Source organism: Kogia breviceps, chromosome 7 (assembly GCF_026419965.1).
Source record: "Kogia breviceps isolate mKogBre1 chromosome 7, mKogBre1 haplotype 1, whole genome shotgun sequence".
Lineage (NCBI taxonomy): Eukaryota > Metazoa > Chordata > Mammalia > Artiodactyla > Physeteridae > Kogia > Kogia breviceps.
This window is the reverse complement of record NC_081316.1, coordinates 112,707,528-112,732,793: the sequence shown is the minus strand read 5'-3', so window position 1 is coordinate 112,732,793 and position 25,266 is coordinate 112,707,528. Positions and strand designations below refer to the sequence as shown.

Genomic DNA, 25,266 nt, shown 5'->3' with positions numbered 1-25,266 from the left:
TTTGTCCAGTGTTTTCCTCCAAGACTGTCTTTGTCTCAATGACCATTGTATCCTTAGGACCTTGCCCTGATGCCGCCAGCAGGCACTTAATAAATATTCGGTGACTGACAATGAACCAGTGAATGATGAATATGTGAGTGTGGGTGTGTGCATGTGTGTGATGGTTCTATGACGGATGCATGTAAGCTGAAGTGCTTACCTAGCTACTCTATGGGTCTTGGCTTCGACCTCACCCACTCTGGGAAGGTTCCCTGACTGCCCCTCCCCTCAACCTATGCCGACGGCTCCCTGGGTTGTTTGCTTTACCACCTGCCTTCCTCACTAGACTCTCAGCTACATGAGGGCAAGAAGCAAGCCCACCTTACTCCTCACTGTCTGCCCAGAGTCTGGCAGTCGCATGTGGATCCTAATAAATCTTTGTTGAATATATATGTTAGGTGTGTGATCCCATTTGCATATATAAGTGCATCTCGTTCTCATTTCTCTGCAGCATGAGTGAACAGCTATGTCTTCACACCCAGCACGTGCACATGTGTTTACATGGGTATTGACACTGGACTCTGGAGCCCCATTCCCTCCCACCGTGGTTCCCCCAAAGCAACAAATACCGTATGCTAAGGCAAACATATGGGATCTAAAAAAAAAAAAAAAAAAATGGTACTGATGAACCTAGATGCAGGGCAGGAATAAAGAGGTAGGCGTAGAGAACGGACTTGAGGACATAGTGGGGGAGGGCGAAGCTGGGGCGATGTGAGAGTAGCATCGACATATATACGCTACCAAATGTAAAATAGATAGCTAGTGGGAAGCAGCCGCATAGCACAGGGAGATCAGCTCGGTGCTTTGACATGACCTAGAGGGGTGGGATAGGGAGGATGGGAGGGAGGCTCAAGGAGGGGATATGGGGATATATGTATGCATATGGCTGATTCACTTTGTTGTACAACAGAAACCAACACAGTATTGTGAAGCAATTACACTGCAATAAAGTTCTATTAAAAAATAAATAAAATATGGCTCTTGTGTCTAGGACACTGAATTTTTAATTTTGTCTAATTTTTTTTTTTTTTTAAATTTTGTCTAATTTTAACTAATTTTAATTTAGATAGCAACATGTGGCTAGTGGCGACCATATTGGAAAGCACAGTAAGCCCTGAAGATGAAAACAGATCAGGCTTCTTCCTCCAGCATGCTATGATTAAACGTGCCGAGAAGGACTGAACATTCAGCCTACCTAGTGTTTGTAGGCTGATGGGGGACCCCTGTGAGCCTGTCCCATCCTGGGATTCTAATAATTCTGGGCAGAAAGGCAGAAGGTGCTGAGACCCATCCACACTCAAACCTATACCTACTGGTCATTCTACTCAAGCTTGGGGGCATCGGGGGCCGAGGGGAGATGAATTCCTGCCACAGATGAGCTGCGTGGCTTGGCAAGGCTGTCTCTAGACACTATCTCCCTGACCCTTGTTTTGGGAGCTGATGCATAAATAGCTGGGCTCCAAGGCTGCAGGCTGGGTCACAGTCTGGAGGAAAAAAGAGTCAATATCTGAGGGTAGCCCATCTGCAGCCCCAAATTGCTAGAAGAGCTATTCGGCCCCCTCAGGAAACTGGTGGGAAAACAATGGGTTCGCTCAGCCATCGGCTGAAGACAAAGAGAAGACCAGGTGAAGGGGTTAAACTCCAGTGTAAGTCTTCATTTGCAGCCACTAATACCGCAGCATATTATAGTCTAATCTAACCTGATCCCAGTTTAATGCAAGATTCTCCTGGCCCTGAGTGGAATACCAAAGAAAGCCTTCATGGCTGTGATTTAAGCAGAGACCTGCAGTGGTTTAGCTGAGGGACATGAAAGGCAAATTCCAGACGGTGTTATGAATTATTGCGCCTTATGAAGCTTCCTACTCTCAACAGATGCCTGCTGCCATTTAAACAGCCACTAGATCAATTAGGAGTGAAAGGCACAAATCGACTCTGTACAAGGGCACTAAATTACCAGGAACTAATAATCCGCAGCAGCGTGCCAGGTGGTGGGGGGCGCCGCCCCCGCCCCACCCCCACGGCGGCCGCGGTCACTGCACGTTCCTTCCTCACTGGCTGGAGGCAGGGTGGGCAGCTGCTCGTGGTGTGTGGGTGCGCCGGTGCACGTGTGTGCACCTGGGTTGAATACAGGCTGTCAACGAGAGCGTTGTGTAAGTGGGTTGTCCTAGGTGTTTTTATTGCGTGTGCACACACGGTGTTACGTCTCTGCAGTACTATGAACATATGGGTTGTGCGTACAGAGCTGGGATGCAGAGTTTGTGTGCTGTGAATACAGGGTGCCTGTGCCCTCTATTGTATGCAGTGTATGTGCAGGGCTACGTGTTATCCGTACGCAACGCGTGTGCAAGCGTCATGTGTTTTGTGTACACAGCGTGCGTGGCATGTGGTGGGGGGCAGGAGGGAGCTGCCGGTGACTGCGACTCCCAGCTAGCAGCCCTGGAGTTGGGCTGGGGGGAGAGAGTGAGCTCGTCTGCCACTGCCCTGGCCTCTGCAGGGAGGAGAGTGATTAGGGAGGGCCTCTCTGAGGAGGTGACATTTGAGTTAAGCCTGGAAGGACAAGGAGGCAGTCAGGCAAAGGTCTGAGGGGAGGGGCAAGCCAAGCAGGGGAAAACGCAAAGCACTTCGGAGAGAAATGAGCTCGGCATGTTTCTGGAACAAAATCCAGGCGCTTGTGGCTGGAGCAAGGTAGGCGAATGGAGGGAGATGAAGTCGAAGAGGTGAGCAACAGTCAGGTCCGAGGTCTCACACAGAGCTGGGCTTTTGGGGACGGGGGTGGAGGCACTGTCCCCTCCACTGGGGGACAGCGTGCACCTTCCAGGCAGAGCTCTAGCATTGGTCCACTTTACAAACCTCTCCCCTGCAGGGGTCAGATCTCCCGCACGCGTGTGTGTGTGTGTGTGTGTGTGTGTGTGTGTGTGTGTGTGTGTGTGTGTGAGAGAGAGAGAGAGAGAGAGAGAGAGAGAGAGAGAGAGAGAGAGACGAGGGCATATCTGGGGGTGTTTTCTATGGCTTCTGCCATCTCTCAGTAGAAGAAAACGTGCTTTCCATCCTCTCCCCCAAGTTAAGCAAGGACCCGTGGAGCACACAACAGGCCTCCTGGTTGCTGTCATGGCCCCTCTCCCCAGCCCCTCCTGGCCTGAGCTGCACTATCAGTTCCCAGATCCTCCCTTCATACCCCACCCTCCCCAGGCTCCTGCCTCTGGCTCCACCCACCCTGATCCCTGGATCCCTGAGCCCAGGAGTTCCGATGACATCTGTGCTCACCCACAGCTTTTCATATGGACCCCAGCCAGTGTTGGTAGGGCTGCCTGTGGCTCCCGTGCTCTATCCACCTGCATCTCTCGATCGCCCTGACTGCCACCTGCTACCTCAAGTGTGGGGACTGCTGAGATGCTCTGTACCACCCCTGTGAAACAGGCTCAGTTTCCCAGTGACTCAGCTGGGTTCTGCGGCTGCAGTGATGCTATGGCCTTCTTTAAGGCTGTTCCCGGCCCAGTTCCCAGCCCCCTTCCCAGTTGCCCATCCTACCCGTGCCTAAGCATTGACCTGTATTTTAAGCTATCCTCCAACATCACCCCATAAGACTGGGGAAGAGGCTGGAAGCCACCTTCAACGAGTCCTTTCCAGCAGCCTCCACTGCGGGCCTGGGGTGGGGCGGGGGGACTAGGGCAGGGACCAGGAGGGCGGGGCACTTTACCCTCCGGGGACATGAATGCCCTTGTCTGAGCCCGGCAGGGGGTGGCAAGGGGGATTTCCGGTCATGCGTGGGATACTGGTCCTGTCATTCTTGACCTTCCCTGAGCCTCAGTCTGTCCTACTAGAAAATGGGTTTTAAGGAGTTCCTCTTCCTGCTGTCCAGATCTCTCCCACCGTGGATCAGTACCCTTCAGAGGCTGGAAGCAGAAACGTGGAAATTCGGTCCCCAGTGCCTGGACGATGATGAACGAGATGTGAAAGATGGCCATTAGCCTTTATTTCCAGAGAGCCGAGGACATCTGACCTCCAGAAGAGCTCGCCTTCTCCCTCCCCGATCTTTCTCCACGCTTTTCCCTATGTCGCCTCCCACCTGGCCGCCCCCTCCAGCCCAATCTCTCTTTTAAATTTTTTTGAATTTTATTTTATTTAGTTTTTATACAGCAGGCTCTTATTAGTTATCTATTTTATACATTTTAGGGTATATATGTCAATCCCAATCTCTCAGTTCATCCCACCGCCGACCCCCCTGCCACTTTCCGCCGCAATCTCTCTTAAGCCGTTCAAAATTTGGAGAAAATAAATCTCACTGCACTAATTCAGGGAGAGTTTGAGCCTCGTTGGTGCAGAACAAATAAAAGGAGTGAACTGGCATGACATTTTACTGCAGAAGAGAGGTCGTTTCCAGCCACTAATAGAAAGGATCTGACACAGACTAATAAAGAGAAATGAATTTCTCTAATGGCCTCATTTATCACATTCAGCACTGTGCCTCTGCCTGGGTGCCGGGAGGGCAGGCTGCCCCGAGTGCGGACAGCGCCAGGAGCAGGGGACGAGAGAGGACCTCAAATGAGATTTTACTATATCTTGTTTTCTTTTCGGAGTCCTCACCCCCAGCCCCACCCTCATCACCTCTCCCCAGGAGCATGTGAACCAAAAGCAAGCTCAAGATATGCAGTTCTTGTTAACGATCCCGAGAAATAAAGAACCCCTCTCCACAGAATTGCAGTCTCGTGCTAGCTTAAGAAGGTGATTAAACCGGGTGTGTTGATTTCCACAGGGGTTTAAGCTATCGTTTGGTTTAATTACTTCTGACATTTCCGCCTTCATTGTTTTCTGCATCACCCAAATTCGCGGGCCTAAAATGCCCAGTCTGGGGCCAGGGTGCGTAGGGCTGCCTCTGGCAGCGCCCCAAAGGGCCTGGGCCTAAACAGGACAGGATTTTGGCTGAAGCCCTTTGCAGGGTTGAATATCAGTCTCTGTCCAGCAGCAGCGAGGCTGAGACCCCTCACCGAAGCACCAGATTTTCTTGAGGGCAAAGCGATTCGGGCCCCCCTCATCCCCCCACCCCCACACACATATTTCTGGTGAGGCTTCTGAGAGCAAGCTGCAGCGCCTTCCAGTTTACTCCTCCCTCTTTCAAGACAGATGTTCTTGCTGCAGATGGCTCCATAGATAGGTTTCCCTAACGTTTTCGAAGACCTCTTGGGATGGAGACCATAACTTCCTTGGTCATTTTTACACTCGTGTCTAACTGCAAGTTCCCCTATAAGGCTGAAGCTCATTTCCTTTTGCTAAAAGGACTCAAAAGAAGACAAGTGGACTTTGTTCTACTTCCCTTCGTTCTCCTTGGACAACCTGGGTTAAGAAAAACGTTTTTTTTTTTTTTAACATTTCTTTCTGCTCATAGGGCCGTACACAGAGAAGCAGGGATAGGAAAAAGAAAGAATGCCAAAATATGGAGCTTCGACAGATAACAAACAAGGACCTACAGTGCAGCATAGGGAACTATACTCAATATTCTGTAATGACCTATAAGGAAAAGAATCTGAAAAAGAATATACAAAACTTATATATATATAAACATATACATCTATAAAACTGAATCACTGTGCTGTACACCCGAAACTAACACAACATTGTAAATCATCTATACTTCAATTAAAAAGTGTGCTTTTACTGCCGATGCAGGAGACACGAGTTCGTGCCCCAGTCTGGGAAGATCCCACATGCCGCGGAGCGGCTGGGCCCGTGAGCCGTGGCCGCTGAGCCTGCGCGTCCGGAGCCTGTGCTCCGTGACGGGAGAGGCCGCAACAGTGAGAGGCCCGCGTACCAAGGGAAAAAAAAAAAAAAAAAAAAGTGCTTTTAAATACCGCTTGAGAGAGGCTATAATGCAAAGAACACAAGAAACGGGGAACAGACATGAAGAGAGACGCAGAGCCCCACAGACCGGGGCTGGAGGGTGGCGATGACGGTCACACGCGGGGGGACATTAGTGTCGAGCTCCCTTTCTGGGTGATAAACCTTGTGATTCACAGTCATGCCACTCTGTCACTTCTGAGCCTCTCAGCCATCCCTCCCCTTGCGACCTTGGCCAGAACTGCAGACCTCAATTACGGGTCCAGCCAAGTGTGCGGCAGCCCGCCTGGCCGTCCACCGCCTCTCCCTGCGCCTGACCTTGGAGCCCCCAGGCCTGTCCTGTACCTCCCTTCACAGCCCAGTGTCAGCGCTCACCACCCCCTGAGGCTCGCATGCTTCCTCTGATGGGGACGGGGTGGGGGTGTCAGAGCCTTTGGCCCTTCCTAGCTGCGATGAGAGTGGACGGTCCAGAGGAGGGAGTGTATAGTAGGAAAGGAAAATTTCTGGATGGAGGTTTTTGGTGATGAGGCAGTGAGACCAGAGCCTGGTCAGGGTCAGACCTTTGCAGAGGACACCGGCCACTGGCCAGTGAGGTGGGGGTGAAGGGGGGGCAAGCAGCGACCTAACCTGGTCTCCACGGATACTCACAGCAGAGGTCTCAAGTTGTCAAAGGCCCACCACCCTGGACACCCTACCCAGGGGCTGGCACTGTAACCCTTTATTTCTAGTGCCCCAGGTCAGGTCACTGAGATCACAGCATCAGAGACAATACCCTGGAGGCACCTTTCAGGACGACTCGTGCCCCTTTCCTGGGCATCTTTTCACGGCCAGAAGGCCCATTGCAAGTAGTCATTCTGAGAACTACAGTGAACTCTCTCCTGGATGCCGATAAAATAGGGTCAGCATCCTCAGAGCACACCCACGGTGCTTCACAGTATGGTCTCAGCTTTCTTTGCAGTATTTCTCCTGGATAGACTCGGTGGAGAACACGGTAGGCGAACAGACAGCAGGTGGCCCCCCGGGCTCCTTGCACCCTCACCACCCCCTTCACTAGCTCAGGCAACCCGGGCTGCTGTGCACCTGCTGTGCCTTCCGCCTGAAATGCCTGTTCCTTTGTCTCTCCCTGTCCCTCCTAATAATCTCCAGAATCCAGCTCAAAATGCCGCCTTTTCTACCAAAATTTGTCTCTCCAGCAAGAGAAATCGGTGCCTCTTCTAAGCCACCACGAGACATGCTTGGGGGTCTCTACCATGACCTCACTCACAATTTCGGTGGGCTGGGTGGTGTGACACAAGGATAGACTTTGGAGACGGATAATTAATTGTGTGACTCCGGGGCAAGTTACTGAAGTTCTCGGATCCTCAGTTTCCTCTTTTATAAAATGGGGATAACGCCACCTACCACAGAGGTTATTGTTAAGAATTACATGAAGGCACATGTAGAGTGTCTGGCGCTGAGTAAGCTGTCAATTAATGCTTGTTCCATTTCCCTGGAATGGCATGGGGGCACCTTTTTTGACTCAGAGCAACATTGACACTATCCACTCCAATAAATGTATAATCCCATCTCTACTGACTCATTTGGCAGGGAAACAAGCCCACATGCCAATTCACATAGAGGCAAAGAAAGAGGAGGAGGAGGAGAGGCAAAGTACAACTTACTAGAACTCGGAACCCCATTTCTGAAACCAAAAGACACTGCCAGTAAGAATTTATTTTTATTTCCCATAGGACAATTATTAAATTCTATTGACTACAGCTGTTTGTGCACAGATCTGTCTTCCTCACTATGTGGGGAGCTTCTCTGGTCCACGAACTCGTCTTACCTCTGAATTCCCAGCACAGTGCCTGGCACAGAGCAGAGGATCAATAAACATTTGGAGGATCAATGAATAGGGATGAATGAATGAACGAAGCCAGCACCGAAGGCAAGCGGAGACTCCGAGACACAAGCCTAAAGTTCTTTCGGGCCCGGAATCCACTCCCCTGTGGTACCCAGGTCAGCTACAGCCATCTGGCAGCTTCTAGCCACAGTTACTACAAAGGGCCCCGTCTCCTCTGGGCTCTGCCGGGTGTGTGGGGTGAGGGCTGGCAGGGTCTCAGGGGCAGAGGAGTAAGTGTGAAGGAAGTGCTCGGCCAGCCCTCCTCTCCTCCCCTCAAAGGCACCAGATGGAGAGAGCAGAGTGGGGTGGGGGAGACCAAGCCAGCAGCTCCTGGTTGGATGTATTTTTACTGCAGGTGTGACGTTGAAACCATGCGGGTGTATTTTTAGTCCTGCCCAGTGGGCGGTGTGTTCGCCTGGGTTGCCTTGGAGAGGACTTCTTCTTGTTGCTAAATTGGAATTGCATCTGCTGAGTTCCTGGGCTCCAACCAGCTCTCCTCCCCCAGGTGGGCGTACAGGTCCATCCCTGGTGAGTGTGGGGCTCAGGGGAGGCCACAATCTGCTTTGTCCCCATCCCTTCACACACACACACACACACACACACACACACACACACACACTCACCCTTCCCTCCTGGCACATTAAAAAAAAGTAATAAATGTGAAATCTCAACAAACTGGTTGTTAAGTCTGGTCTACAAGGGCGAGAATACAAAGAACCTAAAACTTGAGACAGGGTAGGATCTCATCTCCAGCCCCTTCATTTTCTCCCCAGTTTTACTAAGAAATAATTCACATGCATCACTGTATACATTTAAGGCATGTAGCATGATGGCCTGATTTACATATACTATGAAATGATCACCATGATAGGTTCAGCTAACATCCATCTTCTCAGATAAAATAAAAAGACAAAAAGGAAAAGAAAATTTTTCTCCTTGTGATGAGAACTCTTAGTGTTTACTCTCTTCACTTACCTACATATGATAGAGCAGTGTTAGCTATAGTCATCATGTTACATCCCTAGTACTTATTTCTTTCATAACTGGAAGTTTGTACCTTTTGACTACCCTCCTCTATTACCCCCTCCTTCCACCCTTCACCTCTGATAACCACAAATCCAATCTCTTTTGCTAAGTTTTTTTTTAGATTCCACATATAAGTGAGATCCTACAGAATCTGTCTTCCTCTATGATGTATTTTACTTAGCATAATGCTTTCAAGGTCCCTCCATGTTGTCATAAATGGCAGGATTTCCTTGGTTTTCTTTTATGTCTGAATAATATCCCACTGTATATATATGCCACAACTTCTTTATCCATTCATCCATCAGTGGACATTTAGGTTGTTTCTGTGCCTTGGCTATTATAAATAATTCTGCTGTGAACGTGGGGGTGCCGATGTCTTTTTGAGTTAGTGTTTTCATTTCCTTTGGATCCCCAAAGTGGGACTGCTGGATCACAGGATAGTTCTATTTTTAATTTTAAGGATTTTTAAATTTAAGGATCCTCCATACTGTATTCTAGAGTGGCTGCACCAATATACAATCCCAACAACAGTGCACAAGAGTTCCCTCTTCTCCCCATCTTTACTATCACTTATCTCCTGTCTTTTTCATGATCAGCCCCTTCATTTTAAGGGGAGGTAACTCAGGAAGAGAAACTAGAAGTATCTTTCCTGCAGTTAGGCAGCTAGTGAGAGGCAGTTTCTATCCAAGCCACCAGAGAGCCAGCCAGTCCCCAACAAGAAAGCACTGGGGGAAGGTTTGGTGTGGGAAGGGGAGCTCCATCCATTTTGTCATGGCAAAATGACAGTGACACACCCACACACATTTGGTGGCACTTTGTAACTTACATTTCATGTGCTTATTGCATTGAAACACCCAATATTTTTATTATTCCCATTTTACTGATTAGCAAACTGAGGGGCCATGTGGTTAAATAATTACATCAGGCTAATAAGTGACTGAGTTGAGATTTAAATCTGGGTATCCAAACTCCAAATTTTGTGTTCTTCCCCCTTTCCCAGGTACTGTTTTTGAACCATTTTTAATTAGAATCACTTCATCCTCCTCCCCCTTTTTTTCTCTACTGGCCTTGAGTCCTGTGTGTCCTGGGGTCACAGAACTGAGCTGCCACGTTTACCCTTTGAGCATCAGGACCCGTGCAGCACAAGACAGTCTCTACCTCACCAAACAGGTTTCCAAAAGAACTTTCTCTCATAATAATACTTCTGTGTGTTGGAGAAGGCTTCGACGTTTTTATAGATCTTTCATTTTCTCATCTTATGCCTACCCTGTGGGAAAGCTTATCTAAAGAGGTTAAATGAGTTGCTCAGTGGTAGAATCAGAACTTAGGCTGAAGTCTTAGTCTTATGTTCTTTCCACTTGACCACAAAATGGCCCAGTGCTTGGAAAAATCAGAGAGTGGGGCTTAGAAGGGCTAAACTGGCTTAGTCCAGCCCTGGTGAGAAGCCATGGGCCTTGTGAGCCCTCTAGGGCCCAGCTTGCTGGCTCCCCGCCCCTCCCAGCAGACAACACCCCCTCCATTCGCACCAGCGGGAGGCCCAATGGCTGGTGTCTTCCCTCTAGGCGGGGGGACCGATCCAGTCTGGTACTTGTCGCAGTAACTCCTCACAACTGTGGCCACCATTCATTGTAAGCCTCGTCTGTGCCAAGCACTGTCAGCTGTTAACATTGGTTATCTCCTTTCATCCTAACATAACCTCGTGAGGATAAAAGTCATTGGGATTCCAGGCTCCTGGATCTCTTGTCCGTGTGCCTTGTCTTGGCGGGGTACCTGGACTTCTCAGCTCTGCCTCGGCCAGGGGGTGAGCTGTGGAAGCATCAGCACCCGCTGCCTCTGCACACACCTGCTCTCTGGGCCAGGCAGCCTCAGCCTCTGGGCCTGCCAGCGGCATGTGCAGAGGCTGGGTCCCAGGTGGGGGCCTTCGAGATGCCGGCAGGAAGGGCAGGGAAGAGGCTTTGCCTGGTGCCGGGGGAGCATTGAGCACGGTTTGCCTTTCAGATTACGGTTCCAGCAGGATCGCTCCCCTGACTGTAGTCAACAGCTGAGATGTTTTCTCAGATGTCAGTGAATCCAGCCGCTTCCAAACGCAAGGAGTGTCTGCTGCAGCCCCAGCCCATAAAACCCAGCTCAGAATGCAGCCTGGAACGTCTGCTCCCAGCACCTCGTCCAGAAGCATCTGGTCCTGACTCTTCTGCTTGGAATGGCTACACTTCTCCCACACCCTTCTCAGGCCACCTCACCCAGCACGTCCCAGGAATGACCAAGCTCTATGCCAGGGAAGGCACAGGGTTAATTAAGCCCCAGGGTCAGCTCCCTGGAGACAGGACACTCCTTGGTCACAAGGTGGAAGGGTTCCCTCAAAGACCACTCATTAGGAAGTGCCAGTTCCCAGGGTCCTGGCCAGGCAGCTGCTAAAGAGGACAGTCACACAGCAGCCAGCCCCTCTGCCCAGCCCCAAGCCCAGGGGGCTCCTGCCTCGCCATTCACCAGCCCGGCCCCAGGAGAGGCCGCTTGGCTATCATTTCCCTTGGGCTTCACCTCCCTTGGGAAAAGCAGTGCTACTCTCCGACCCTGCGCTGTGGGCCAGAGGCCTTGCAGTCAATCACACATATACTTTTCTGAGCCCATAAGATGTGCCAATTTTATACTATAGCTACTTCCTCTGCCTATCTTCTCGCCACTCCCCGGACCGATTCTTTTAAATTCAGAACCCCTCTTGGAACTTGACACGATGCGTACGCGTAACAGAGCTCAGTAAACGTTTAATTGAATCGCAGTGCAGGACCACTCAGCTGGGAGCCCTCTCCTGTCTTGCCTCTTGCTGAATCGCCCCTCAGCATTTACCTTCTAGCCCGACCAACCCCTGCTTCCATTCCCCCAAGCACCTCATAGCAGCTAACGGCTGCAGACTACTCTCCCCAATGCCAGATTCTTTATCCAGCACTTCATGGTATTATCTCATTTAATCCTCATGACCAACCTAAGGAAGAGATGGCACTATTTTCAGCCCTATTTTACAGAGGAGGAAACAGAGGCTCAGACAGGTTTAGTGCCCAGTGGCGGAGGCAGAATGGAAACCCAGGCGATCGAGGTCCACAGGCCCTGTTCTGCAGCCTGAATTTCACCTCCCCGAATGCACCAGATGCCTCACGTGCTGAAAAGGCCACGGGGACCATGCTGGCCCCTTTGTTTAAAACACCCCCATCCCATCCTCCCCCCAGGCAGCAAACACTGATCTCTGTGTGTTAGATATTCTCATATATCATCTCATTTTAGTCTAGCTATGACTATTTCCTTTTTTACGGTTAAGAAAACAGATTCCGAGGGACGAACTTGCCCTAGGTGACCAAGCTGGTCATCACCACATCTATTTTTAGACCTTGTCCCACAGCTCAGTACGGCTGCTCTATGGCCTTTGTCCCTCTAGCTCTTGGACCATTAGGACCGAGCCCAAACTTCAGTGACCTTTAGAGCGTTAGTCTCAAGGGAGCGATCTGAACATTGCCCACTGCCCCGTTCTGACCTTTCCCTAAACAAGCGTGGATTCTAGAGGGATCCAGTCTGCATGCAACAGGGGCAAATGTATTATAAACAAGGCGCTAGCAATGTGTACTGCTTTCGTTGAACTAGAAGTGGATTTCAGCTTGAACTGTCTAGGGCTGGGTCCCACATGGGCAGAAGCTCCGAGTGTGGTTTACAGAGAGATGAGACGGACCAGAAGAACTGCAAACACGACACGGAAAGGCCAAGACTCTGACAGCTGAGAAACTAAAGACTGGTTTGATGTGGGGCTTCTGGAGCTGCTGGAAAGGAACTCGTTAACGGATGAAACAGGAGAGCCTTGGAATCTACCTGGAGAACGTGGAGACATCAGGGCTTTGCTCAAGCAGATGTTAAGAGTTGGACGGTGCTGGGTAGAATCTAGGAAGGAGAAAATTCACTGCCTTGCGGTGGGTGAGAAATCACAACTGCAAACACTTGCATAGCGTTTATTCTGGGCCAGGTTCTAAGCATTGATTCGTTAAGCGGGAACATTTCAAATTTAGAACCGGGGAGTGGGCCAGACAGGTCAGTGAGGGCCAAGGAGTGTAGGATTGCGGTTAATGCTATGAGTTAAAGCATTCCACAAAATCGGCTCTAAAGGTGCTGGTAAAACTGGGCACCTGTAGCTCGGCTGCCTGCAGGGGTTTGTGCCTGAGGCCGGAGAGAGGCAACTGTGTGCATCTTTTCCCACCTCTCTTCAGCAGCACACTGGTAGCTTGAAATGGGCCGTGGTGGATGCAGTTACACCACGGAAATCGACAGATGCTACATGAGGGCTCTCCCCTCCCCTGTCCCCCCAGAGCCAGTTAGCCAGCACACCAGCCTGGAACCATGGAATATGGACGGGTCCTGCCTCGCCTATTTAAGGAATCTGCTCAACAGGCCCTGATTTAGTACATGCTCCTCCAAGCTGCTGGGTCTAAGGTATTGTGTAAGGCGCTGGGGATAAATCAATGAAAACACGCAGACCCTGACTTCATGGAGGTAATGATCTAGTGGCGGAAACAGAACTAATATTAACACAATCCGTTCAATTGTGAGTTAATGCCACAGAGGAGAGATACAGGGTCCTGCAGTCACCTCACCCTCCGCACCTGATTCACAGCTCAATTCTCTGGCATTTTTCCTGGAGAAGCAAAGCACAGCTGTCCCCACCCTTTTCTGGCTGTTCCTGCCTCCAGGCCAGCACTTCCCGTCACTAACAGGTAACTTCTGCAGCGCCCGGTGGGCCATTTCCTGGGTCCCCAGCCAGTATTTCAGCCTCAGGGGTGGAACCCAGCATTCACAGAGCCTTCTCGGCAGAGCCCCCTCCTCCCCCACTGCACCTGGCCAGGCTTCTGCTCCCCAGGACATCGCGGTTTCCATGGGAACCCACTCACTTCAAAGGGGAACCGCGGAGACTGGAGGGGAGGAGGGATAGTGAAAAAGCTGGATCAACCTCACCCTCCTGGCCCCGTCACTGTGCTACTGGCAACCTAACCTCCAAGCTCCCGGCCACCTAACACCGTCCAGCCCACAGCCCACCGGTGGGGAGGTGGCGGTGGGGGTGCGGTCCAGGCTAAATTTTAACTTCTTGGGGGGAAAACCCCAGGGGTGAGGTGCACCTGGGGAAGGAGAGATCTGAGCTGGGTCCAAGCCTGCGGTCCCCGCTCCATGGGGCCTCCCCTCGGCAGACCCCTCTCAGCATTGCTCCTGGGCCACAAACACAATTACCGGCGATGTGCATCCAATCATGGGGTCTGCTCGGATTAGACTGCAATCATTAATCTGAGCGGGAGCTCCCGGTTGCCTTGCTGATTAGCCCAGATGATGCTCTGGTATGATCCAATTAAAGACAGACTCTGCCTCCCTTCCCCCCTCCCCCCACCCCACCCCACACGCAGAGTTTCCACATCAGAAGGAACCAATACATTTCATCAACACATCCTGCTACACAAATAAAACCTCAGGGCACCGGGAGGCTCCCTCCCTCTCGACACATTGTGGGCTGCCGCCCTGCGGGCCTGGCCAGGGAGGGGCCTCCCCCCGACCTTCGTTCTTCGAAGTAGTTCAGGGAGGGGCCTCGGGGGCAGGGACTCCCAAAAGTCAGCGCAGGGCACTAATCTCCACGGAGAGGGGCTGGTTACATTTATGGACATGAAATGCCGACTCCCTGATGTGCTTTGAGCAGCCAGGCCGCCCCAGGCAGGCAGATCTAATTAGAATTACCCAACCCTATGGGAGGTGGAGTGCCTCCCCTCACCCCTCAAGGGCGGTGGAGAGGGCGGTCCGTGGGAGACACCCTGGGGGCCGTGGGGCAAGCAGGGCTGCAGAAGAAAGAACTGGGCAAGGGTGCTGATGTCCCTCGGCTCCGTCGTCCTGAGATGCCGGGCAGCCTTGTTTGGCTGGACTGTTGGTGGCATCCAGCCTGGGATTTCTTCTTCATGGTCAGATGGCTGCAGAGAGAATTTGCTCAAATGCCATGGGCTGTGAGGTGACAGCCCCGTAGGAGAGGGTGAATCTCAGGTGTGGAGGTGGTTGGTTGAGGGACGATCTGGGCCTTTGTACTTCAGGTGACATCATGGCGGACAGCTCCCTTGGGGAAGCAACCCACCTCCTGGCTGGGCCTGGGTGGGGTCGGAGCCCGGGATCTCGGGAAGGGCTACGGAGCATGCGGAGCCCATCGGCGGGAACAAGGGAACAGCCCGCTTTGTGCCAGACACGGAGCCAGGTGCTGACATGGGCTGTCTCGTAATTCTTGCCGAACGGCTGATTAGGTTCTGTCCTGAAACCAACGCTCGGAGAGACGAGTTCAAGGAGGAGGTAGGGCTCAAGGCTAGGTTTCCAGAAACTTTATGTTAGGCCACTAATTTGGGGTCTTTCTAGACTAAGATCTGTGCTCACTACAGGTCCCTGCCCCCGGGGGTCCGAGAAGGTGTCAGGGATCCGTCTCCAGTGCGAATATGAATCACCTGGGATCTTGTCAAAGTGCAGATCAGCAATCCTCAGGTCCAGTGGGGCCTGAGATTCTGCGTCTCCAATGAGCTTCCAGGTGACGCGATGCTTCTGGCCCATGGACCGCACTTGGAGCAGCAGTGATTTAAATGGGGTGTGATGACTGTACCCAAAGTCATCAGACCACGGGGCAGTTTCCAGAGGCCAGGCCACTCTCGCTCTCTGCTTATGTTCCCCCACCAGGCACAAGGTGAGACTACAGGCCCTGTGCAGCCTCATCTTCCCGTGCCCAGCTGCTCTGGCCACTGGCCGTTCTGGGAACACACCAGGCTCTCCTCTGCCGGAAGCTCCTGCCCCTCCCATTTCTCCTCCTGCTGAGCTCTCTTACTCAGCCTTGAAGATCAAACTCTACTGCCTCCCCCCTGAAGCCTTCTCTGCCAAAGCTCTGACCACTCTGTGTTGGTTTCTTGTTTGCATTATGTCTCTGTTCCTGGAGAGGCAGGGAAGAGCCCATGCATAACCTTTATGATTTACCTCTTTCCCCTGGAGCCCAGCGCAATGCCTCTGCATAGTAATAGCAAGGGTTCAAGGCAAGTGTGAAGGGAGGACAGGAGTGCAGGTCCCATGCTGGGGGCAGGGGAGCTGGGGGTCCTCCTCAGGGTCTCTGACAGGTCCTGTGACCAGATCCTGGCATTCTTTGGGGCCCAAGGCAGAGGTCTCTACCCGCAGGAGCCGGGCCTGGCCTGTGTGCCGGGCAGGCTGGGGCCCGGGAGCTGTGTTATCCAGGCCTGGGAAGGACCTTGTGTCAGGATCTAGGGTCCAGAGCCCACTGATTTGGACTCCCAACTGTTGGCATTAGAGGCATTCAGCTCATCTGAGTAACTAAAAACAATGCCAGTGATAACGATCATAACGGCAATAATCACCACCATTGCCATAAAGCCACTGTCATGGGCGGGGCTGGCTGGGCCCGTCCACGTGTGACTGGAGTTAGCGCCCGCTGTGGTGCACGCTCAGCCAGGGGTCGGCCCCACTGCTGATGCACGCGAATGTATGTGCTCACACGAGCGAACGTGAGCAAGGGTCCAACCTCAATACTGAGTGCTAACTTGGGCATCTTTTCTTAGCGACGTGGGCTCCCCATGGATAAAGGATGACCGAAATCCCTGCTGGGACCTGGCTCAGGTCTGCCCTCAGAGGACTGCATCTTCACCCCAACAACGTACACAAGACAGACCGGAATTTCCCCGAGCCCTTCCCACCCTCTGCTACACTCAGGGCCCAGCCCTGGGAACAAGGGGCTGATGCAGAGTAAAACGAGACAAGCCGCCTGCTCTCAGCAAACTGCCCATCTCGGGGAGGGTGCCAGAACCTACACAGTCGCGTACGACCTCTATTGCTAAAAACCAAAGACTACCAGGAATCACAGTGTGGTCCAAGCTCCAGCTGCACTGGAGTCGCCTGGAATGCTTGTTAAGAATTCACATCCTCCTCCTACAGCCTGACCTACTGACTCAGCATTTCTGAGCGCGGAGTCCAGATACATGTGTTCTAACGAGCGCTCCCAGTGGTTTCCAGGCGTACTAAAGTTTTGCTCACAACCAAGTCCTGGATGGCGAGTGCCGGAAAGAAGGCGGTCCCGAGGCAGCTGCCCGTTTGCTGAGTGGAGGGCCCTGTGCTCGTCAGGGCTCACGTCCCCAGCTGGGCTGAGGAAGAGGCCCTCCTGGAAGACACAGCCCAGGCCTCATCTACCTCCCTGGACAATTCCAGGAAGCGGGAGCCAACCCCTGCATGGCCAGCTGAGGGCTCTCTGGAGTGATTTCAGAGAGAAGGGCCCTGGCCCTGGCTGCTGGCTTCCATGAGCCCCCCTGCGGGCCTGCACTCACATCTCTCATGGCTGAGCTGGGCCTGAGGCCGCTTGGGGGTTCCTGCGCGCGGCCCGGCTGAAGTGTCTCCTACCTGTACACAGCTCGCTTGTCAGCCTCCAGCTGGGCCTGGGGGTCGATGGGGGCACTGGGCACAGGTGTGCTGGCAGCAGCCGAGGGTGCGGAGATGTGGACAGCCTGGGCCTTAGAGGGGGCCTGAGTGGTCGCCGTCATCTGCAGAGACAGAGAGGAGATGTGGGTTAGTAGGGCCAGGACTGCTGGTTCCCCAGCTGGAACTGTGAGGTCCACCTCGTCCTGTGGGGTGTGTGTGTGGATGAGAGAATGTGTACGAGAGAAATGTGAGGGTATAATGAGCGTCCATGTGTACATATGCTGCAGTGGGAAGAAAGCTGGTGTTTCCTCAAATGAGAAAATTCTGGGGAACGATTTAGGACCATCCAAAATCAGGTGGTGCGGAAGTGAGCTCACTTTAAAAGCGACCTAGAGGGGCTAGGGGCCTAGATGGGGAGGGAGGCTCCAGAGGGAGGGGATAGGGGGATATATGTATACATTCAGCTGGTTCACTTTGTAGTACAGCAGAAACTAACACAACATTGTAAAGCAATTATACTCCAATAACGATGTAAAAAAATAAAATAAAAGTGATGGTTCTTTTTTTTTTTGCGGTACGCGGGCCTCTCACTGTTGTGGCCTCTCCCGTCGCGGAGCACAGGCTCCGGACGCGCAGGCTCAGTGGCCATGGCTCACGGGCCCAGCCGCTCCACAGCATGTGGGATCCTCCCGGACCGGGGCACGAACCCGCGTCCCCCGCATCGGCAGGCGGACTCTCAACCACTGCGCCACCAGGGAAGCCGAAAGTGATGGCTCTTAATGCAAATTAAGTTGGTGGCCTCTGGCCAAAAGCAGAAAAAACCAGAATGATGAACCCTTTAAATTGTGCTTATGAGTCACTTGGGCTGTACTGGGCAGTGTTAGGTCTGATTTGATGACTTTGGAGAGCAGGAAAAAAAATAGCTGAGTCAGTTCTCAACTGGGCAGAGGTTTATCCCATTGAACACAAGCCAGAGGTAACTTTTAATGGTTTTGACTGACAATTGAGTGTTCTGCAAATTTGGTTTACCTGGGCACTTGAAGATAGCAGGTTGTAGTGGACAATGAACAGATTTCTGTTCTTGGCCATAACAAATATTTAGGGTAGTAATTCTCCTCCTATGTTACACGTGTTTGGAGGTGCCCCGGGGCCCCAAGTTTGTGCCAATCAGAGCACCTTTTAAAAACATACTGTATATTGGACTTTCCGTATAAGATTTCGTTTAAAGAAATGGTTAAATGGCTTTTAAATTTTGGGTAACCATCGTAACAGAACTTAACGCTTTTATATTTTATTTTCCTTAAACGGATCCCTGAAATGTCACGTGTGGTGACATGCCTCAACCATTGCTTTCCTCCAACCGGCCCACGGAGCCTGACAGCTCTCACCCACAGTGTTCTTGGACTTGACTCCCTTGTCTGCCTCCCGAGCGAATACCTTGTTCACACCTTCATCCCCGGCACCCAAATGACACAGACTGGATGCTTAGTGTTTGCTTAGAAAATGAATCAGGGACTAAATGAGTGAACACACCTTGAAAGAATCGTATATTTTACAGCTGGAAAGTTCATCATATGATCTAGGTCCCTGCTTTCTGGAAGAAAGAGTACTGTACTTCCACGAATACAAGCACAAAACACTTGCTGTCTCATTTGCTTCCTGAGATCTCTGTTCACGTGCCACATCTTCACAGTAAAATAGAGTCCCTCTGACCCTGCTATCCCCTTACTCTGCTTTATTTCACAGCCCTTATTATGACTATATATTTCATAGCCCTTATCATGACCAGATACTATATATCTACTTGCTAAGTTATTTTCTCTCCCACCTCCAACTCAAATGTAAGCTCAAAGAGGGCTGGTTAACTGTTGTGTTCCTAGCGTCTAGAATAGCCTGGCACTAGTCAATGCTCAACAAATATTTGTTAAAGGAATGAATTAATGAGTGACGGATGGTAAATAAAACTGAGACTATAAAAGAAATATACTGTATCCCCATCATTTTTTGTTAGGAAGAAATATCCTTGTCACTGTTAGCTGAGCTGGGGGAACTTTCCCGAACTCAGTGCTGGACAGAGCATCATGGTACCTTGAGGCCAGCAAGGTACCACGCTTTACTCTTACTGTCTCCTGTTAATAGCTTTTTGACTTTGAGCCAATCCCTCAACTTTCCTAAGTTCCTCCTTTTCATCAGTAAGCAAACTGGTGTCGTTTTAGGATTCATGAGTATTAAAGAGGTGCTATAAGGAAGAGAGTAGAAACAAATGTTCTAATTTTCAAAATACAGAAATAAGGTGGAATCGGACAAACTAAGTATACTTCTACTCTTCACATTGATCTGGACTAGTTTCTTTCATTCACCAATGCAACTGATTATGTTTCCCAATACTTCTCAAGTCGCCGCCATGTACTAGGCACTGGGGTGACTAGGATGAATGCCTGCTATAATGGAGCCCAGTTCTGGGTTTAACATGATTACTGAGCTGGCAGACCAGGAAAATGGTAGACGTTTTCATTTACATGGTGTAAATGACCTCAGCAAGGTACCTCCCATGATATCCTCGCGGAACACATGGAGCGACGTTGTCTGGTGGACAAGTGTGTGGATTAGGAAGCCACACCCAAAGGGTGACAATTAAAGGAGAGATGTCTGAGGGAGGAGGGCTTCTAGGAGATGCCACATGCTTTCTCCTCAACTCTCTTCTTCAATATTTTTATCAGTGATTTAGAGGATGTCTGAAGAAACGCTCAACAAACTTATGGGTGACATGAAACCGGGATCCAAACGATCTTTACAGATTTTGGCAACGTGCTAAGTCTAATAAGATTAACTCTTGTCTCATAAGTTGGAATTTAACACTTCGGCAAAAAAAAAAAAAAAAAAAATCGATAATATAAGTGTAGAAGAGGAGAGACTTCATTTAGCAGCACATTTTAGTTGATGGAAGGCTCAGTATGTCCACAGTGTACTGTGTCTGTCAAACAAACAAACAAAAACCCCAGACTGATGCTCTGTGAGGACCCATCAGCAGAGGCACAGCTCACACGAAGCTTCCAGCCCCACCTACTAAGCTGAGACAGGTGCAGGAAAGCACACTCCGAGGAGAGTGGACCAGGCTGCTCAAGGGATTCTGAGGAATATCTGCAGCGATCTGCAATGTTAAGGAGGATTTGGGGGATGGGAGGGAGATGGAGGGACGTGAGAGCCCCCTTTGTATATCTGAATGAGGGATTCGATTGTGTCAGTTCTGTTCTGTGTGCCCTAAAGCGTCAAACTACAACCGATGCATTAAATCTGTAAAATGCAGAGACAGATTTGGGCTCAACCCAAATAGTAAGTTTCCAAGCCCCTGAGCTCTCCAAGGCTGGGATGGGCTGCCTCCCGGAAGTGGTGAGTTTTCCGTGGTGCAGGGGCCAAGCAGAGACTCCCGCGGAGGCGATGGACGCTCTCCAGCTGGGTGGGCTGGCGTAGGTGACATCTGAAGTCCCTTCTAACAGTGACAAGCTCGGACGCCGTGAGGGTGCTTTCATGACCACTGCCCACCCCCAGGGTTGGCGTGGGGCTCAGATTAGATGACATCCGGTGTGTAAAAGTGCTTTGGAAACTCTATAAAGTTTTCCCCATATGCAGGGGTGGTTGTAGTTCTTCAACACGAGATTTCCAGCACGTGCATCTTTCATAAAGCAAGGCACAGCTACGTGCACGGCTCGTTTAAGGGTAAAATACAGGGTAGGCTGGTGTGCTCTGCTCTGCTCAGTCCACTAAGGGTGAATTTCCTCGTGTCCTTGAAGGAATCCACAAGGGGTTTCTATGCAGATGAGCTTCTAGAAGTGGGAGCACTGAGGGGAGGGGCTCCTTTTCCTCTCACCTCCCCTTTCTAGGCAGGACTTTGGGGGAAGGTGTGGCCAGAAGCCCGGCTGGGGCCCAGAGGAAAGTGTAAATCAAAAGCGGTCACTTGTCAGCATCCCAAGAGGCCCCAGCTGAGAGGCTGTTATTGGGGCTCAGAGAGCCGGGACGGGGGAGGGGTGAGCAGAGCTGGCCTGAGGAGGACGTTGATTCAAATTTATTTAGCTCCTGGCGGCCAATTCCGCAAACTCTGCATTTCCTCCAGGGTTGGAGAATGATTATCTTCAAATAGATTTCTTCTTCTAGCCAGAGACACCCATTTCTCAAGAACTGGAGCTCAGAGGGAGAGGCCCGCAGCTGTCCCAGGGCCCGGGGGCAGGGGATGAGGGTGTGGGGTGGTGAGGTTTGGGGGGAAGGTTCTAGGCCTAAAGAATAGAAGTGGGGGTGGGGAGAGGCTGGACAGATGGAGGGCAGAGATCCCTTGCTCTGGCCTATGAAAGCCAACTGATAAATTTTCAGGAATTTTGCAAGCCGGTTGATATCATTTCCGGTAGCCTGAAACTGACCATGGTGGGAGTAATTACACCACAGAAACTGGCAAATGCTGCAAATCAAGTCCTCTTTCTAACCCCCAACCAGAGAGCTGGTTGCTAAACATTTATCAACACACCACTAGTGTCAGAGTTTCTCTCCAAGTACCTTTCTCCTATTCTCCTCGATTTGGCACATGAAGAAACTACACTCTATGAGGCCACTTGGTGTGCCCACAGCTGGTCCCAGACCCGGAGCCTTCCTCCAAGGACGGCACTGGACATCCCACCCAGGCAGGCTGTGAGGCTTGCTTAAGAGAACAGGGTAACCCTAGCGGGTGGGGGAGGGTGGGAGCATTCCCCGGGAGGGCCTGCCCGCTGCGAGCTGCGGTGCCGGGTCCAGAACCTACGCAGGGTCCTTGCCGTCCTCCTGCCTCCCATAGATGTTCTAACCACTGGGCTCTTCTCTATCATCCAGCTGGAACCAGCCCTGCATTAAGCTGGGAGCAAAAGGGCCCTGTTCAGATTCTCAGTCTGTGACACCTTGAGATGAAAGTTCCTGACGCCTTGCAGTGGCTGAGAGATACAGCCTCTCCGACAGTCTAGTCTGGCCGTGAAAATGAGCAGCGGATGCCGTGTGGTGTGGTTTACAAGGTGCTCACCTGCCTAGCTAGCCGCCCTCGCGGACACTGGAGCGCCCCACTGATGCTTTCCTTCCTGCTAAGGATCACCCTTTTCCCAGTTGTAGGGGAGAGTGGCACATTGTGTTCCAACAAGCTAATGAAGTCTCTCCCTGGGGGTCCACGTGCAACAGGGATCCCATGCAATGGGTTGGTGGCACTCCCATTTTACATACGAGAAAACAGAAGCCACTGCAGCAAAGAAACTGCTGGAGACCACAGACAGGTTCTGCCGGGGTTGAGACAGGAACCAAGGGCTTTCTGACTAAATCACACTGCGGGAGTGATCGTATTTAATTACTTTTCTTTGAAGAGGAGAATAGGAAGACTTTTCCCCTGAGTGGAAAGGGGCGGAAGAGGGAGGGCGCTAGCGCCAGATGGAGTGTCACTCCCCAGCATCAGGCTCTGGGTCTCCCTCCAGCCCACCCATCCTGCCGCCGGCCCCCATCTCCCCAGCCCCCAACAGACCTCACAGATCAACTGCCCAAACACTGCTCGTGCCGGAAACGGTGCTTCTGGTGGAACCCAAGTAGGAAGACCAGGGTGCTTTGTTAATTGACGGTAGCTCAGTGCTACCGTGTTCACCTCCCTGACCGCGCAGGGCTTCAAGCTTCAGGGCGCACGGACCTGCAGCGGCTGCCTCCCGCCAGCTGCCACAGAGAGCTCCTCCCTTCCGCCCCTGGGAGGTGGGAGCAGGTAGCTCAGATGTGGGACGCTGCCAGGGTCTTTCTAGCACCCCAGGGAGGGAGTGTGCACGAGACATTGGCATCGGAGAGAACGGAGTGCCGCCTTAGCCACTCGCTGCTAGCCGCCCCTGGACATGTAACCTCGCCGTTCGGGGTCTCACCTGTCTGCTCACCTGTGAAATGGCACTGACGCTCCCGACCTCTCACCACTGTCACGAGGACGGCTGTCTCCTCCAGTGGATGTGGCTGAGCATCAGCTGCGGGTCAGCACCCTCTGCTCTGGGCTTCCAGGCCCTGAGGACACCGTTCAGCCACGTCTGCCCACTTGCCTCTCCCCCCACTAGACTGTGGGATCCTGGAGGGCAGGGACCGCATCTGGTTGCAACTGGCTGCAAGCCCCAGTTGCAGCCCCAGAGTGTGAGACAGAGCGTCCACAGCACCTACGGGATGCAGGCATGACTGGTGTGGAGTGGGTGGGCCTTCGCATCCATTGATACCTTTTCAGCTGCAGATTGACCTTCTAGACCCTGAATGACTCAGGCCACAACAGAACCTACACAGGGTCCCTGCCGTCCTCCTGCCTCCCGTAGATGCTCTAACCACAGGGCTCTTCTCTATCACCCAGCCACATATTTACTGGGAGTGGTGGGCATCCATCCAGCCCAGGGCTGGTCAACCTTTCTGACCCAGGGTCCTCATCTATACATTGGGAGTAGTCATACTTAAGGTGCAGGGGAGCGAGCATTAGATGAGATCATGTATGCAAAGCAGCGGGCCTTCATAGGTACTCTGCATATGGTGCTTATCGTTAACATAATCCCTGCAGCCACACTCCAGTTGGCCACTTTTGCGTCTGCTACCTGCACTGCCCTGGGAGTCCTGACCCTGCAGAAGGAACCCTCTCTCCCATAAGCACCCAGAGAAGTGGGTGAGGAGCGGGCCCAGGCACAGGGAGAGGGGCCGTGGTATCGTGGAAGGAGACATTACCCATCACTAGCGATGTCACCTTGGACAAATGGCTCAGTCCCTCTGAGCCTCAGTTTCCCTCTCAGGTAAAAATGGAGCTAATAATACCTCTTGCCAGGACTACAGTGACCGTATGTGAGGGTACATTATTGCACACCCCGGAGGCTCAGTGAATCTTGGTTTCTAAGCATTTTTAATGCTTCTTTTTGCTGGCCCTGTCCTCTGAATCCAAACCCCACTGCCTGTCCACACCCGGGCCCAGATACCCCGGCACCTACACTTCCCATGTCCCCCTGCGTATACCTGTCCCCCTGCAGCAGCCCTGCTCTTTACGACCTGTACATCCATGCACCTCCCACAGGCCCTTTCTGCAAACCCTGAGCAACCTAGGTCTGCACCTCGCCATAGACATAGACATAGACACCCCTCCTAAGGGGACACCCCCTCTTCTGACCTGGCAGGGTGCAGGTTACCCATCCCCAGAACCGGCCCACCAGGCCAGAGAAGCCTTGTGTTCTGAGAACATGGGGGGCTGCACAGGCCCAGCCCACTAGGGGCCGCTGAGGCTCCAACAGGGCTGGGCTGGGCTGGGCTGGGCCTGCCGGGGGTGCTGACTCTCCCTGCAGGGCCAGGGCAAGCCAGTAGGGCCAGATCTGGTTTCCTCCCAACCAGGAGAGAGTCCAAGGACCTGGGATGAGGTCAGGGCTTGAAGCCATTTAGTAAATATCAGGTTTGGCCTGAACAGGTGGGGGGCACAACGGATGGTTTTTGGGGGGAGGGCACAGCCCACAGGGCGCCCCAGGCCGGGACCTGCTCACGGACCCAGCCTTGTCTCTGGTACAGCGCCCCACCCCTTGCCTGCACCGCAGCAGACCCTCCTGCATGCGGGTGCCTGAACCCGCCCGATGCTTTACATCTTTATGCCTTTGCATCCGGGGCTGCCTCAGCAGGACCTGTCCACGCCTCCCCACCCTGCCCTCCCCCGGACCCCTCATCACATGCAAACCTACCCCTCTTTCAAGACTCAGCTGGAGGGAGCATCAGCTCTCCCAGGAAGCCTTTCCCAATCCTCCACACCCCCCGCCCAGGTAGCCTGGACCCCTGTCTTATCTGCCTGGGCGTCCAGGCAGATGAACGACCGACCGACTGACTGGATGAGGAAATGAGAGAGTGATGTGTTAAAAGGCTCAGGGATCCAGAATGGAGAGGAGTCAACCAGGGCTCCTCCAAATACCCCCCAACCCAGGCAGCCCAGGGGCAGGAAGGGCTGGAGGCAGAGAAGGGCAACCCGATTTCGCTCAAAGAGCCTCCTGGAACAGTAGGCC

At 52.3% G+C, this 25,266-nt stretch overlaps 1 protein-coding gene across 13 annotated transcripts in view; it reads right to left on the bottom strand.

The window, feature by feature from the left end:
• The window catches only part of PKNOX2 (PBX/knotted 1 homeobox 2), a 262,542-nt gene that overhangs the window by 44,110 nt on the left and 193,166 nt on the right, over positions 1-25,266 (bottom strand). For all 13 annotated transcript variants that reach the window (XR_010841494.1, XR_010841492.1, XR_010841493.1 and 10 more), the window contains one exon: positions 17,216-17,355. Coding sequence is in view for 10 of the 13 variants with exons in the window: in XM_059070703.2 (XP_058926686.1) it covers positions 17,216-17,355 (140 nt within the window). In the remaining 3 variants the exon portion in view is untranslated. The remainder of the gene's footprint in view (positions 1-17,215; positions 17,356-25,266) is intronic.